Raw genomic sequence first — 16,504 nt, 5'->3', positions numbered from 1 at the left:
TAGCAGGGGAGGATGAGCTAGGTAGAGAAAGATACAAGAGGAAACTCATTGGTCATCCATATCAGGAGATGGGAGCAGCCAAAGCCCTCTTCTCCCCCCAATACAAGCAAGCAAGGCAGTCCCTATTTCAAAGGGCATGTATTCTAATATAGGAAGAGAACTCATAGAGAGGAGTGCTGGCCTGGGGTGTTTTGAACTGAGAAATCAGGGAGAAAGGTGATTGGAGTCACACAACAAAATTCACAGCACTGGGTCTGGAATCAGGAAGACTCTGGGTTCAAATTCAGCCTCAGATAACAGCTCTGTGACCTTGGGCAAGTCACTTAAGCTGTCTGCCTCCATTTCCTTGTCTCTACAATGGGACTAACAGTAACACCTACTTCCCTGGACTGACTTGAGGATAAATGAGATAGTTTATAGAACATGTTGTAAACATTAAAGAACTATATACATGCTAGCTATTATAGTGTTATCAGAGACAGCTAGGTGGCTCAGTAGGGTGGAATCAGGATAAATCTGAGTTCAAACACAGCCTCAGACACTTCCTAGCTGTGTGACCCTGGGCCAATCATTTAACCTCTTTTTGCCTTAATCCACTGGAGAAGGAAATGACAAACCATGCCAGTATCTCTGCCAAGAAAGTGTGGTCCACAGGCTCATGAAGAACTGGACATGACTGAACATCAATATTATACTGTTACTACTATTATCATTGCAGAGATGGGAATGTTAACTGTTACTAATCTCAGAACTAAAGCAGGAAAAGAGAAGGTGGTTTGGCACAGAGAAGATCCTAAAATGTTACTGAGACCTCCCTAAACTTTACCCTTTCTTTGGGGGGGGGGGGTATCTGTACCTGTGATTTTATCCCTGTAGGGAACTCTCAGAATGGAAAACCTCTTCATTGATTTGTCTGTCATATGGAGAGAGTCAAGGGACTTGCCCACAGGCTCACAGCTCCTACAGTACAGGATGTCAAAGGTAGGGCCTGGATACAGATCCTTTTGGCTCTAACTGCAGCCTTGCATCCATCCTTTAAGCTGTACTGCTTCAAAGGATGGTCTCCAGCGCCCTCACAGTCTGTAACCTACAACTTTGAATTTAACACTGCTTTTCTAATGCTAAACCTCCTGTTGACTGTTTTGGCTTCCCAGCTAGGCCAGGGAGCTCCTTCCCCTCCACTCTCCAGGGCCAAGCCTGTCTAGATCCAGACACTGTGATAGAGTCTAGAACTACATTAACCAAATCAATCAGTAAACATGAATTGAGTGCCTACACAGCCAGCAAACAAATAAATACGAAGCAAACTATATACAAGTTGAATAACAATGACCAGAGGGAAGGCACTAAAATTCCAAGGGGTTGGGAAAGGTTTCCTGTAGCAGGAGGGATTTTAGTTGGGATTTGAAGGAAGCCATCAAGGCAGGGAAACAGAGCATTCCAAGCCTGAAGGGTGGGGTAGGGAAGAGGATAACCACAGTTGTTGGGCTCCTCCTTCGTTGAAGAAGACCATGCCATCAGAGAAATGATGTCATGACTTGCACTTGACTTTGTTTTGAAGGAGGGAGGGCTGATAATGGATAACCATTGCTAAGGCACAGAAAGGGAGATGAAGTGTCCTGGGAGATGAACTTTATAAGTTCTAAAGACCCTCTAGCTCTGACATTTTTTGGTTTGGGGGACATATCCTTTCTCTAGGATTATTCCACCCCTTTGTGAAAACAGGGGACTTGGGCCAGATCAGAGGTCCCCAACTTGCAGTATGTGTGGAGTACATAGTAGGTAGGAGAGGCTTGTCAAGTAGAATGGGAATATTTAGTAAATCACTGTTCTATTTTATGTTAATTATGTCAACAAGCATTGGATTAAGTACCTATTATTTATTGATCTCTACTTTCTTCTGTGCATATGCACAATAAGTTCTGAATCTTATTTCATCTCATATTGAGTAGTGGGTGCTCTGAGGTTTACTGAAATCAAGGCAAAGGGGGTGGGCTGGAAAAGATGGGAAATCTGTGCACTAGATAGATGATGTCTAGGTCTTTTATGGACCTTTTACGATAATAGATTTGGAATCCCAGGCCCTACATTTAAAATCTGCCTCTAGTCCAAGCTGTGTGACCTTGGTCAAGTCCTTTCAGCTCTAAGACCGCCAGTTCTTTCCCTTGTGAAGGAGAGCGATTAGTCGAGGTGGGTCTCTAAGGTGTCCCCCCACTGCTCTAACACCATTCCAACTCTTACTCAAAGTCTGCCATCAAGGGATTGACTCGCTTCAGACCAAGAGTGAAAGTTTCAGGTTGGGCCCCCAGGGGCTCACCAATGCCAAAGGCATGAGCACTCTCCCCTTCTCCCCTCTTTTCCCTACCCTTCCCTCCCCTCTTTTCCCTTCCCCTCCCTACCTTCTCTTCCCCTCCCCTCCCCTCCCTCGTGCGCGCTTCTAGCGCTTTCCTGGCTGCCCCCCCCCAACGCGTGCCTCGAGGTCACGTGGCCCCATGCCCCAGCAGTGACGCGTGTGGTCCTACCGCCAATCCGAGCCCGCCTTAAGGCTCGAGGCTCCGCCCCCCAGCAATGGGGCGGGGCCGGTGGTCGGCCTGCCCTGGACAGCCTGAGGCATCTTGGCCAGTTGTCGGAGTACGGCTCTCGACTGCACTGCGTCTGCTTCCCTTCTCGCCTCGGTCCTGTTCTCAGCGCCATGGAGGGGGCTTCCACGGTACTGCCCGGCTTCCTGGCCAAGCTCTGGGCTCTGGTCGACGACTCGAGCACCGACGACGTGATCGGATGGAGCCGGGTAAGGGCCGAGGAGGCTGCGCGTGCGCAGCAAGCGGGTTGGGGCGCAAGCCCGAGGATGGGGCTCCGCGAGGTGTCGGAGCGCCCTGCGAGGGCCGGGGACGCGTGGGAAGGGGGCAGCGCTCCGGAGCCCCGCCTACGCATGCGCCCCTCCTCTTGCTCCCCTGATTCCTCAGGGGACGCCCCCGTGTGGAGCCCCTGGGGCCGGGGGCGTTTCCTTCGTGCTCCCCAAAGTGCCCAAAGCTGATTCTCGGGGTCCCCGGCGATCTCTGGTTGCGCTCAAGTTTGCAGGGGTGGGCGGACCTTGCTCCATAGATTTTAGAGTGGGGGGGGGGGGTCCTGCCCCACCGAATTTGGGGATTTTTGGGAGAGGGCTCGACTCCTGTCTCCGAGATCTGCGGGCCAGAGAGTTAGTGGAGGCCACTGCTGATGAGAATTTGCCTTGGGTTATTCCTGCCCTAAGAAGTTTTTACAGGACTAGAGAACTTTTTTTAGGGGGGAGGCTACTTTTGCCCCGGAGAACTTGCAGGATGGGAGAATGGGGGTGTTCTTCTTCCCCTAAAGAGTTTTTCAAAGCGGAAGAGTTTTTGGGGGGCTCTACTCTTGCGCTAAGGAGTTTGCAGGGTGGGAGTGTTGGGGTGCTAACTGCTTCTAGGAGTTTTGCAGAACTTGAGTTTTTGGGGGGCTACTCTTGCCTCAAGGTATTTGCTGGACGGGAACTTTGGGGTGCTATTCTTACTCCAAAGAGTTTTTCGAAGCGGGGGAGTGTTGGAAGCGGGGAGAGCTACTCTTGCCCCACAGAGTTTGTGGCACTGGAGAGTTAGGAAGCTATTACTAGTTTAGCTGGGGGAGGGGGCGAAGATTACTCTCCCCTTAAGGAGTCTGCAGAACGGGAAAGTTGGGGAGGGACTACTCTTGCCCCCGGAGGCTTTGCAGGACAGGAGAATTGGGAAAGTCCTACTCCAGAGAGTTTTTCTAAAGCGGGATTGCTTGAGGTTGTGGGGGTATGCTTATTTTTGCCATATAAAATTTGCAGAACGGGGGAGTTGAGGGAAGGCTACTTATACCCCAAGGAGTTTTACAAGGAGGGAGAGTTTCGGGGGAGCTATTCTTCCCCCCCCCCCACCACCAATAAGTTTGCAGGACAGGAGAATGGGGAATTTTTCAGAGTGGATGTGCTTTTTCGCAGATGGAGGGAACTACTCTATCCCCAAAGAACTTGCAGGATGGGACAGTTGGAGAGGGGCTGCTCTTTCCCAAGGAGTGCTGGGCGGGAGAGTTTTGGGACTACTACCCCAAGGAATTTACAGAGCTGAATCATTTGTGGGGGCTCTTCATACCTCCCAAAGTTTTGAGGTGGCTTCCGGAGTCAAGAATTTGGGGATATCTATTCTTATCTGCCAGAATTTCTAGGGCTGGAGAGTTTGCAAGAGGGCTACTCTTACTGGAAAGAATGGGGGGCTACTAAGTTTTAAGAGTAAGAAAGTTTGCCAGAGGACTTCTCTTCCCAAAATTGGGGAGCAGGACAGCGGCTGGGCTTACCTGGGAGAGTTTGCAGGGAGACTTCTGGCTGAAAGGCTTGGGTTGGGGGCCCCCCTGAAAGAGTTTCCAAGTGGCTATTACTCATGTGAGTTTTCACAGTGGGGTGTTTGCAGGGAAGCTACTCCAGCTGGCCAAGAGTAGGGGGGCTCAAGAGTTACGAGGGGGGATTTCTCTTGCCCTGCGAATTTTGCAAAGGGGCTACTCCTGCTGTGGCGCGAGATTTGGGGGGTTGTTTTTCTTTTGTGTGTGTTTGTTTTCTTTTGGGGCTATTCTTGTCTGCCACGGTCCTGCCGGAACCCTGGGATGGCAGTTTGCAGGGTGGGAGTATGCAAGGGGCAAGTGTTGCCAACAAGATTTCGCAGGGCGGGAAAGTTTTCTGGACCTCTCCTTGCCTGCAGAGTGCTACTTTTGCCTGGAGAAACCTCTAACTCTTGCCTGAAAGACTTTGTTGCATTGGATGCAGAGTCCTCCCCTCCCCCCTCCTAGTTTATCTCCTACAAGAGTTTGCTTTTGTCCTCCTGCAAATGCCTGTTTGTTCCCTGTCATCCCAGTGGGCTTATAATGATGGAATTCCAAAACTGAAAGTGGGAAAGCAGGCTAGTGCCATTCCCCATCCCACTCCCTTTTTGCTTAAGTTGTCCCTCCCCAGCCCCTTTCACTTCCCATGCCCCTATCTTCCTCAAAGGCTCAGCTTAGGGGACCCCTGCTTAACTACCTGCCCCTGCTAAGTCCCTATTACATTCCTCTACCTCAGTTTCCTCCTCCATAAGATGGGGAAGTTGGATTAAATTTAAATGTCCTCTGATGTCCCTTCAGTTCTATAGATAGGTAAGATGCTAAATGTGACCTTGGCTAAGTCCCTTCACTTCCCTGGGCCTCAGTTTCCCCATCTGTAAAACAATAGGACTGTACTAGAGTATCTCTGAGATCTTTTCCAGCTCTCGGTCTAGGATACTATGGGAAACCTTTCCTGAGCCCTGCAGCCATAAGTAATATTTCTCTTCAGACTGGTTTGTACACATTTACCTCTGTGTATAGGTTGTATCTTTCCAATAAGCAGGTACTGGTTTTTCCTGCATTGGAACTGAATAGCTTCTATCCATAGTAAGCATTTAATAAAAGTTTGTTGAATTGAATCTGAAGGATTTCAGATGCTACCCTCCTGCCCAGCCTGATGCTCCATGGATAACTCTTCTCCCCCCTCCCCAAATAAGCTCCCTGAAGGCAAGGACCATTTTGGTTTTTCCTTTTTAGTCCCAAACTTTGAACTTGGGAAAGGTCTTAATAAATGCTTGTTAAATGGTGTTTGTTGACTTATCAGCTAGCTCCCCTCCCCTTTGCCAAGCTTTGCACAGTGCCTGGCACACTGACCACCTTGGAACTCAGTTACCCCCTGAGGTAGGCAGCAAGTTCTGCTTGGGGCCTTTGCTAACCTTGCTTTTTCTTTCTTGAGCTTGTTTCTGCCTCTAAGGGCTCTGCCCCCAGGTCCAAGTACAAGTCTGATCTTTTCAAATATTTGAAGACACTTATTCCTTCCTCTTCCTCCTCCCCTTGTGAGATTTCTCTTCTGCACCGAGGTCTGACTTGGGCTCATTCTGCAGAGATCCCTTATCCACTCCCCGCCCCCATAGGGGCTCTTTGGAATCCCTGCTTACTGTCAAATTGTAGAATTATAGAGCTAGAAAGGACCTCAGAAGGCTTCTCTCATTCTCTTCTCTTCTTGATGGTACCTAAACACCTCTATCTAGTCAGATAGCTTTCTCAGCTTTTGATCAATAAGCCTCTAGGTTGGCCTGGACCTCAAAAACTGCTCGGCTCAACCCAGCCCTCGTATGAGCAGGAATTAGACCCCTTCTTCAAGCTTAACCACGGCCAGGTGCCAGGCTGACAGCTTGGGCACACACAGAAATGAAGAGGAGGGCTAGCTAGGGATGACTGGAGTCTCAGAGGCTTGGGAATCAATAATCATCCCTTCTGAACAGTCTGTTTATTTAGTGCGGAACTCTCTTTCAGACTCTTTCTATGTTTGTCTGCCCATCTGAATGTCAGTTGACATCAGAACGAATTGTAACATTTGCTAAACCCCTAATAGTAGAGCAGATTTGGGGCTATGGAGGGAGGTGACAAAAATAACCATTTGGGGGTTCTGTTTAGCAAGGGCAGAACCTCTGGAGTTAGAGAGACTGGGTTCAAATCCTTGCTTGGTTATAGATCAGCTGTATGCCAGTGGGTCTGTCCGGTCACTTCCTGGTGGAATGAGGTCCTTCCCAGCTCTAGACCTAGGCCCCTCAGCCCTGCTAGGCCCATCGGGGCAGTACAAAAATCTGCACCTTGGAGTAACCCTTTTCCAGAGATCAGACAGACTGCTTCGTTTGGCAAGCAAGGCAGTAATAAAAGCTGCTATTTCTCTAGGCCTTTAAAGTCTCCTAGCTCTATTTTACACAACCTTCTCCATAGGGAGAAGCTGAGGCCCCAAGAAGGGGCAGGGACTTGGCCAAGGTCATACACCTCACTGGAATTCAAGCCCAGGCTGGGTCAAGTCCGTTGTTCCTCCCACTACACAAAGCGTTGTCATTTAACTCTTTTCTAACTTTTGATCCCCATTCCTTTGTACCAGTTGATTGACCCAATTCATAAAACTTTGGAGAATGACCTCAAATAGCAACATTTACTAAGTTTTTCTCCCGCATAATTTCAAAAAGTCATGAATTGGCATAGAATTGGAGGAGACTTTTACCATAGAGCAGACTGGATCTGCCTAACCCCTTCATTTTACAGATGAGGAAATGGAGGCCCAGAGTACAGAGGGGATTTGCTTAAGGTCTTGCTAGGGAGTGGGTGGCCAAAGTGGAACTTATACCCCAATCACAACCATGAACTAGTCTAAGCACACTCACTATTAAGGGCACCAAAACAGACTCCTCATTTGGGGACAGTATATCAGAGTTTTTTTCATGCTGGTGCTTCAAAAAACTCCAGGGGTTAAGTCATTCTAAGTCCCAAGGGGCCTACATGGTTAAATTTGCATGTGTTAACCAACACATGTATGATTGTTCTGGGAAACTCTTAGCCCAAGAAAAGAGCAAGAATCCACCCCCATAGTTCTTGAGAGCCAAGCCCGAGGTAGGGCAGGGAATACTGTAATGTGAGAGCCAGGCCTCAGAGCAAGAGGATACTGAAGCCAGCTGCCTGGGTACCACCAGATGGCTCACCCAGCCAGCTGCAATTCCTCTCAGAATCCTCTAGTGAACTTGAAAGCCCAGCCCAAGAACCATCTTCCTCCTGAAGCCATTTGTGATCTCTCCCAGCTGTTGGTACCTCCCCAGACGGAATTTCATAGGCGTCAATGTCAACTTCCCCTTGGAGTCCAAAAAATCAACTGCACTCCTTCCCTGCCCCCTCATACCTTGTATGATTTTGCACACACTTGTTGGTATATGTGTCTCCCACAAGAGATTGTGCAAGCTCCTTCAGGTCAGGGACTCTGCATTTTGTCTCAGTTTCTCCAATGCCTAGCACAATGCCAGGCACAGAGAAGAAAGTACTTATAAATACTTGGTTGAATCACAACTGGTAGCTTCCCCCTCCCTTTTATCGTTTAGTGGCACGGTAGTCTTATGCTGGTTTTAATATATATACTTGTTGGCCTTCATTGTGAGTTGCCCAGAAGGATCACAGAACCTGCCTGTTAGAAGGGACCTTGAGGATCATTCAGTGCAGCTCCCTCCCTCATTCTACAGCTTTGAACAGTGATGTATCAAAATCACCAAGGTGGGGGAGGGCAGAGCAGAGATTTGAACCCATACTCTGGGACTCTGAAATCAAATGCTCTCTCCGTTGCCTGCTGAAGCTTTTCCATGGGTGTGCATGTTGTATGTGCTACAGTCTCCCTCCTCACTCCAGGAGGCACACAGACCAAGCCTCATGCCTATTACCATACTACACGAAAACCATTTCCTTTTGGGGTTTATGCCAGAATGACTCCCCTGTCCACAAACACCGTGTTACAACCCTGCCGGTGTTTTCCTAGTTACCATTAGGGTACACACTTCCTAGGCCACTGTGGAACACCATCTAAAAATGTCTAACATTCCATAAGTTAGAATTGCTCCTTGTTCTTGGCGAGGGGAAGGGATGAAGGCAAAGGCTGAAAGAAAAGTATTTATTTGTAGGAGAAAAACTATGTTCTTTCTGTCTTGTCAGTTAATGAAATTAACTCTAGAATGAATCCAAGTATTGAAGAGTAAAATGAATAGCAAATCAAATCTAGGCCATTCATATCAGTCCAATTTTGTCACTCTATTAATTCCACCAAATTACATTTCTGTCTTTGACTCAAGTTCTCCCCCAGTGCCTGGGCCTCAGGGTGGGTAAGCCAGCGGAGCATTGGCCATATCTGGCAGGGCCTCCTGTGCTGGAGAGGCTTGGAGCTGGGGCCTGTGAAGGGCCCTTGGAGTTTGGGCCAGATTTGGAGAGGCTTGTTATCCCAAGGGTGGCCATCAGGTGGGAAATTTTTTTTCAGCCTCATCCTCCCGTGAGTTCTGAAATCACAGATCTGTGGATTGAAGTAAGTCTATAAAGCTCTGAAACAACCTTTTTTGTCTTATTCTCTTTTTTAAAAAAAAAATTTCTTTTTTATCATGAACTTAATAAACATCAACATATACAAAGGACAAAAACTAGTGTCTATATGAAGCTGAACCTCCCTTCTCTCCAGCTTGGTATTTTTTAAAAATCTGCATTAAATGTAACAAGGTGATAACAAAATTGAATTACTTCTTGCCCTCTTCTGTGTCTTATTTAAAATGCTTCTTGGGCCCTCTTTGGCATTCTTCCAACACCCACCAACTCCTTCCAACAATAGCAGCTAACTCCTGTCTCTAGCTCTTTAAGGTTTGCAAAGCATTTTACACATCCTTATCTCATTTAGTCCTCACAACAAATGGGAACTCTTTTTAGCACGTAAGTTCCATCAGGCAGAGTGAATGGACCATGGCTGCAGCAGGGAAGCAGGCTCCTTCTTCAGACTTCTGAAGTTAGGCTTGGCCATCACATTGATTGGCCTTCTTGAGTCTTTCCAAGTTGCAGTTTTGTAAAGACCAGATACTGAGTTAGCAATACCTAGGGTAGGGAAGATGGGGGGGGGGGGGGGGGGTGTTGATAGCTCCGGGAGAATAATAAGCTTTTTTTCTATGGCCTACCTTAACATTCATCAATGGGTCCTTCCACCCAGCCTCCAGACACTGAACCAGAAGGTCCCAGGACAGTCCTGAAGGGGATCCATCGATAGGTATTAATAAATCTTATTATCTGCAAATAAGCAACTAACAAAGCTTAAATACAGGGTTGTGGGTTTGCTTGTGTTTTTTTAGCCTAGTAAACAAAAACATTACCTGGCAAAGCATAGATGATCCCAGAAGGAATACAAAGGACCAGGAGTGACAAAGGAGTATTCCTAGTTAGCTTTCACTTCATGGATTGTCTGCATGTGTGTATGTTTTTTGGCACCAAAGTTCCTGGCCCTGCCAAACGTGTCAATATCAGAAACACATCTGATTGGATCAGAGGAAATGGCCTTGAAGAAGAGGCATTAGCATTGCCTTTGCCGCTGTCCCTGTGGACCTGTGTCCCTTCTGCCTGACTTGCATCACCCCCACCCCCGACTTTCTTGTTTGTATTCCCAGTGCTTTCTATACAGCAAGCATTTAATAAATGCTGTCATTTAGATGGTGCTTCTGGTTCTGCTCACTTCACTATACATCAGTTCCCATGAGCCTTGCCAAGGTCCTCAAAATTTGTCCTTTTATCATTTCTTAGTAACGCAATATTTCATTCCGTTCAGAGAACACAATGTGTTTAGCCATTTCCCAGGCGATGAGCACCCACTCTGTACAGTATAAAGGTTGCTGTTCTTATTCTGACATACACAGAGCCTTTCCCTTCTGTCTTTAACCTCTTTGGGCTTTAGTCGCATTGCCGGGTCAAAGGGTATGCAGAGCTGAGTAACTTTTTTGCAAAAAGAGCCAAATGGCTTTCCAGAATGGTCAGACCAACAGGACATGTGTGTGCCTATTCTCACTTAGCTGCTCTAGCCATTTGATCATCTTTCCCAAACTCATGGGTGTGAGGTGTGGACCCTCAGAAGTGCTTCAATTTGCATGTCTTATAGTAAGTCATTCCGAGCATTTTTTTCATGTGGTATTGATTGCAGTTCTTTTAAAAAAATCCCTGCTCACAATGGGAAATGACTCTTACATACTTGTTTCAATTCCTTATGTATCTTGCATAGCAAACTTTTCTTAGAGAAATTTACTTCAAAGATTCTTTTAACCAATTAGCAGTTTCCCTTCTAATTATAACTGCATTGATTTTTATTGGTGCAAAACTTTTTCAATTTTATGTAATCAAAGCTGTCCATTTTGCCTTCCATTGCTTAGTTGCATCTTCTTGCATATCCAAAATTGTGAAAGATATTTCCTTCCCTTCCCCTCTAATTTGTTAATGATAAGAGAGGTTTTTCTAGAATGACAGCATGGTGACAGAGAGCCAACCATGAAATAAGGAAGCTCTCCGTTCAGGTCCTACTTCTAACCAACCCATCCTGGCCATGAGATTCTGGGCCAAGTCAATTAGCCCTCTGTGCTCTAGGCAACTCTCAAAGACTTTAAAGTTACCCACACCAATGAAATCAAAAGTTCACTTCTTAACTCTAAGAGCCTTTGTGTTTAAATCATGTATTCATTTGGAGTTTATAGTGGCATATGGTAGGTGGTCTAAACCTAATTTCTTTTAGATTACTTTCTAGTTTGTCCGGTAGATTTTGTAGAATAGGAAAGGGTCTTTATGGCTGTAGCTGGTATATTTTGGGTTTATTGAGAATTTTTCTACTGTGTTCGATTGTCCCTAGGTACAGTCTAGGTTCTGTGTGCCTAATCTGTTCCATTGACATGTTTTTCTATTATTTGACCAATACCAAATTATTTTGACAATTACTGCTTTGCCGTATAACTTGAGACCTGCTAGGTCTCCATCGTTCCTTTTTTCATTCCTCCATTCAGATTATTGACCTTTTCCTCCAGATGAATTTTGTTGTTATTTTGCCTAGTTTTCTGAGTCGTGAAACACTAGCACTCTTCAGTGTAGAATCAGATTAAAATAGATTCAGATAAATATTTAACAAAATAAATAAAACTACAATAAAACATAGATAGCATTACATTTTGAAACTAAGTCCACATGTAGTCCATAAGGATCCCCATGGACAGTTGACTGTCTCAGTTTCTCTTTGAGTTTGACACCATTGACTGATTCTTTAAATTATTATCTTAGCATGACCATGAACAATTAAGATCCCTCAATTTTTGTCTTTATTTTTAAAATAATTTTACCGATATTTTACATCACCTATATTTTCAAATTAAATTAAAATTTCTTATTCTTAATTTAAACACCAAATAAACCTTGAGCATTTCCATATACCTAGCGGAACATAGAAGGAGGATTGTATTTGGAACAGTGAAACTCTATTTCATCCCTCTTACTTTAAAATATATATATGATAAATTCCACACATTACTTTCCAAACTGTTTGTTTGTGTTTCCTTCTGAACTTCCTTCTTTTCTGTGTATATTTTTAAAAAAGTTTCAATGACTTTTTTTTTGGCATCACTATTGCTAACCCCCCTCCCCCCAATAAAAACTTAGTGAATAAAACAAGCAGTCCCTTGTAACAACTAAGCCTAGTTAAGCAACACAAATCCATTAGAGGCCATATCCAAAAATGTGTGCCCCTTGCGACACCCTACACCCCGAGTCCAGGGCCTCTCTGTCACAAGGTAAAGGACACGCTTCATCATCATCAGAGAAGGGGAGCCGGCACGACATTAATCAACTTTCAAAGTTGTTTTACTTTACAGTGTTGTCCTTGTAGAAAGTTGTTCTCAAGGTTCCTACTACCCAGGATTCTTTGAAATCGTTTGTCGTCATTTCTTACAATGTACTAACATTTCATTACATTCATATAACCCAATTTGTTCAGCCATTCCCTACTTAAGAGTTCACCCCTTAGAACCCCATTCTGTTCTTTCCTTTTTTGTCCTCATTTGAAGATCAGGGAATTGGTTTTGCTCATCCCCACATGGGCACCCCTCCCCCTTAACTCTCCCATCCTCATTTGTTTGACTTTTGAGTTTGATGTATTTCTCTGCCAGTGTGTACATTCAGCCTTTCTTGAGATTCATCTGGTTTTTTCTGTCTCTACTCTTTCCTCTGTATTTGTATACTCTTCTCATGCACTCTGATGATGAGAAATAGTTCTGTGTCCATTCTTCCTCCTCTATACTAGTGTATTCCTCCTTTGGTCCTCCCTTGTTTCCCCTCTTCAAACCCTCAGAACAGAACCAATCCACCCAGAGGTCTTCTGGCTTTCTTATTTAATTCCTTCAGTACCCTTTGAAGGCATTAAGGTTCTGAAGGGACCCTTGTTTCTTCTGCCCCATTAGATTGTTAGCACTACATCATTATTCGGCTCCTTCCAGTTGGTGAAATACATTTCCCTTTCCAGATTTCTCTGGACTCTTAGGTTTGTATTTCAGAGTTCCTATTCAGCCCTGGTCTAAAGTCCTCTATTATATTTAAACTTCAGTGTTTTTTTCATTTGTAGGATAATACTCAGTTTTGAAAAAAATTTGGGGGATAGAAGAGGTGCATCTATATTTTTGGTATTTTAGATCTCTTGTTTATTACAGAAGCTTCCAGAACTTAGATGATCCTGCCTGTGACTCTTTTCCTATTTGCTGTTTGGGCTCCTTGCAATATTTTTTTTCCTTGATGTAGGAGCTCTGGATTTTGGCAATGATATTCCTGGGATTTTTCCTTTTGAGGTTTATTTCAGGAAGTGAATGGCAGACTATTTCCATCTTCACTTTGTCCTCTGTTTCTAATACGTCTGGGTAGTTTTCATTTACAATTTCTTGAACTTTCCAGGCTTTTTTTTAAAAACCATGGTTTTCAGGGAGTCTAATGATTCATGAATTATTTTCTTTTCCTTGACATATTTTCCAAGTCGTGTTTGATATTAAATAGCATACATTTTCCTTCTTTGTCTTTAATCTTGGATTTTGTTCCAATACTTCTTGCTTTTTCAGTCATTGGTTTTTGTTTTGTCTCTTCCAGTTTTCAGGGAGTACCTTTCTTTTTTCTTTTTCTTTTTTTGAGTTTAATCTGCCCTTTTTTGAGGCAATCAGGGTTAAGTGACTTACCAAGGTCACACAGGTAGTAAATTGAGGCCAGATTTGAACTCAGGTACTCCTGACTCAGGGTCAGTGTTTTATCCACTATGTCACTTAACTGCCCTAAAGAGTGCATTTCTTAGGCAAGATTTACAACTTTCTGTTCTAAGCAATGCATTCTCTTTCTACTTCTTTCCCCCAGAGATTTTATTTTGTTTTTAAAATCCCTTTGTTTCTTCTAGCTGTTCATTTCCTTTTAGAAAATTCATTTTTTTTCTTTTCAGTCTCTGCTTGGAGTTATCAGAAACTTTGTCTCCATCTGGGATTAATTTGGGGGCATTTCCAGATCTAGACTAATTCAGTTTACTGGTCAGTAGCTTGCTTGCTTGCTTTGTTTCCTCATCCCTCTAACTTTAGTTCTTGAATTGGGGCATTGTACCAGAGCTAGGCTCCTTCATCTTTTGAGTTTTAGGATATGGGGTTTGGCCTTGTTTGGTCTTTCCTTCCATTCCCTGGGTTCCTGTACTGACCTCTGCCTCCTTACAGTGCCTTAGGAGTTCCTGGTGTATTCAGTCTGCTTCTGGGTAGTTTGGGGTCATGCTGCCTGCCCTGGTGCTGATGCCAGTTTTGCTGGTGGTGGTTCTCTTTCATGTTGCCCTTGAGCTAAATGGCTAGCTTTTTGTGCAATTTTGAAATAGAAATCACTCGTAGTTTCTCACTGGATTTCCTGATGGTTATTTAGACTGCTGCAAATTGGAGTTTTTTGTTGGAGTAGGTAAATGGGAACTGGGGGTGGGGGTGGTCTGCATCTGTTCAGACAACTGTCTCGTCTGGAAACCAGTTCAACAAAACTAAACAACTGATTGAAAAAAGATTCCATCCTATGTAGTAGTCACAAAAAAGGAGCAAGTAATGCCTCCTTATCTCCTCTTTGGGGCCAAGCTTGGCCATAATTTTACAGCCTTCCATCTCAGTTGTTTTGTTGTTTCTGTTTCTTCCTTTAAGTGTTTTTCATCACACTCATTTGCAGCTGCTGTCAAATCTAGCAGTCTCACCACTTCCCTCCTTGCTTCTTATTGAGTGTCCATTGCCAGGACCATACCCAGTACCTAGCGGAATGTCTGTAAAGAAAGCAGTTGTTGTTTTGATTTTTTTTAGAGCAGAGGTTTACCTAATTGAATGAGATCATCTTACTCCATTAGCCATACCTGCTCTCTAGTCCGCCTACCTATTTGCTGGCACTAATCCCATTGCCAATACTCCAGAAGTCACCATTGATCAGTTAGTTGATTGATCTAGCAGCTGCTGAGGTAGAAAACCTGACTGAGGCCGAAAGCCATTGTCACTCATTTGGCCTTCTTTGCCTGCTATGAGGCTATCCTGTGAAGTCAATGAGAAGGTCCCACAGTCCATCCTCCCATAAGGAGGAAGCAGCTAGTATTTGTGAAAGTTTGTCAGATGTTTGCCTGAGTCCATTGCATTTATTCAGAAGCCTCTGGGCCCTCTGATGGCCCAAGTGCAGACTCAGTGCTACCTGTGGATCTTCACCATTTCCTGACTGTTGCTTAGGGTCAAGAGTGTTCTTAGACTTTGGAATCAGAAGACTCAGTGTCAAGTCTCAACCCAGTCTCTTACCAGCATTGACTTGGGCCAGGTCATTTGCACTCCCTTGTTTGTTGCTTCATCTGTAAAATGGATAAACACAATTGCACCACCTCCTAGGGTTATTATGTGGAGGACGCTTTTGAAGTGAGCCATAAGGCAGAGTCAGTATGATGCCAGAGGAGCAGGAAGAAGTACACCACCTTTTGTGCCCACCCAAAATAAAACAAACCCCCCCAACCGAAAACACCACACTGAATTCTGGGCAGGAAATTCAAGAAAATCACAGTGAATCATTTTTCCCATCAAGGTTGACATTATGAGACAGGAGGGACAGGGGGCAGGAGTGATCTGATCTGTAAAGACAAACAACTTGGGAAGATTTAGGAACTCTGCTTGATGTAATGAGGAGCCACCATTCTGGAGGCCTGACACCTCCACCCCTGATAGAGAGGTGAAGTATTCACAGTGCAGAGGGAGATAGATCATCTTTGACATGGCCAATGAGGAAATTAGTTTGGCTATACTATGCACTTTTGTAACAGGAGGGTTCTTTTTTTCCTTTTCAATTTGGGGCTGGGATGGGAAGGAAAGAAGGTGGATTTTGGCAAAAAATAAAATGGAGTTAAAAAAATAAAGTAAGCCACAAATGAAATATATTATTCTCAGGGCACTGAATTGGTTCACCTTGGTGCTTTATTGTTAACTGCTTGTTTTTAGTTTTAGTGTCTAAGTCTGGACAGGGAGCTCCTCAAGGGGAGCTTGGGCTCCATGCTGGCTGTGGAAGAGTGTGTAACAAAAGACTTTCACCCTTTATTTATTTGATAGTCCTTCCTTCTGTGCCCCAATTGCCTTGGACCATCTTTGCTGCTTCTTTCTAATTCTAGTAGAACTGCCAAAAATTGATCTGTCTGCTCTCATTCTTCTTTGGAGTGGCTGTGAGTTGGTCACCATTCGGCCATGTACTGTGTTAAAATATTTATTGGTCACTTGGATAAAGCTACATATGTCCCCCCACTCCCACATTTGCAGATGATACGATGGTGGGAGGGACAGATCTTGACAGAGAACATTAGGTTGAATATAAAACAAAGGGGGGAAGAGAAATTAAATGGGAACAGATGGAAAGGCTTATACCTGGATTCAAAAGATCAACTTCACAAATACAATATGGTCAGCCAGCCGTTAGAAAAAAGAAATCCGAGGACTTTGGGTGGACACATTCAGTTGTAGTAAATGGAGTGACAAGGTAGCCAAAAAGCTGTTGATGCCATCTTGAGCTACATTAAGAAAAGCTGTGGAAATGAGGCTCCCTCTGTGCAGTGATCTGATTGATGTAGAAC

General features: G+C 44.6%; 1 protein-coding gene across 2 annotated transcripts in view; it reads left to right on the top strand.

Moving 5' to 3' along the window:
* Positions 1-2,573: 2,573 nt before the first annotated feature.
* LOC140515916 (heat shock factor protein 3-like) overlaps positions 2,574-16,504 on the top strand; it is a 55,469-nt gene continuing 41,538 nt past the window's right edge. Inside the window, exon 1 of one of the 2 annotated variants that reach the window (XM_072626746.1) lies at positions 2,574-2,788. In XM_072626746.1, coding sequence (XP_072482847.1) covers positions 2,693-2,788 — 96 coding nt within the window. In that variant the 5' untranslated portion in view covers positions 2,574-2,692. The remainder of the gene's footprint in view (positions 2,789-16,504) is intronic. The other variant, XM_072626745.1, reaches the window with a different exon arrangement.

This window comes from Notamacropus eugenii, chromosome X, assembly GCF_028372415.1.
Source record: "Notamacropus eugenii isolate mMacEug1 chromosome X, mMacEug1.pri_v2, whole genome shotgun sequence".
Lineage (NCBI taxonomy): Eukaryota > Metazoa > Chordata > Mammalia > Diprotodontia > Macropodidae > Notamacropus > Notamacropus eugenii.
The sequence above is the reverse complement of the archived record's forward strand: the minus strand, read 5'-3'. Positions and strand labels throughout refer to the sequence as shown.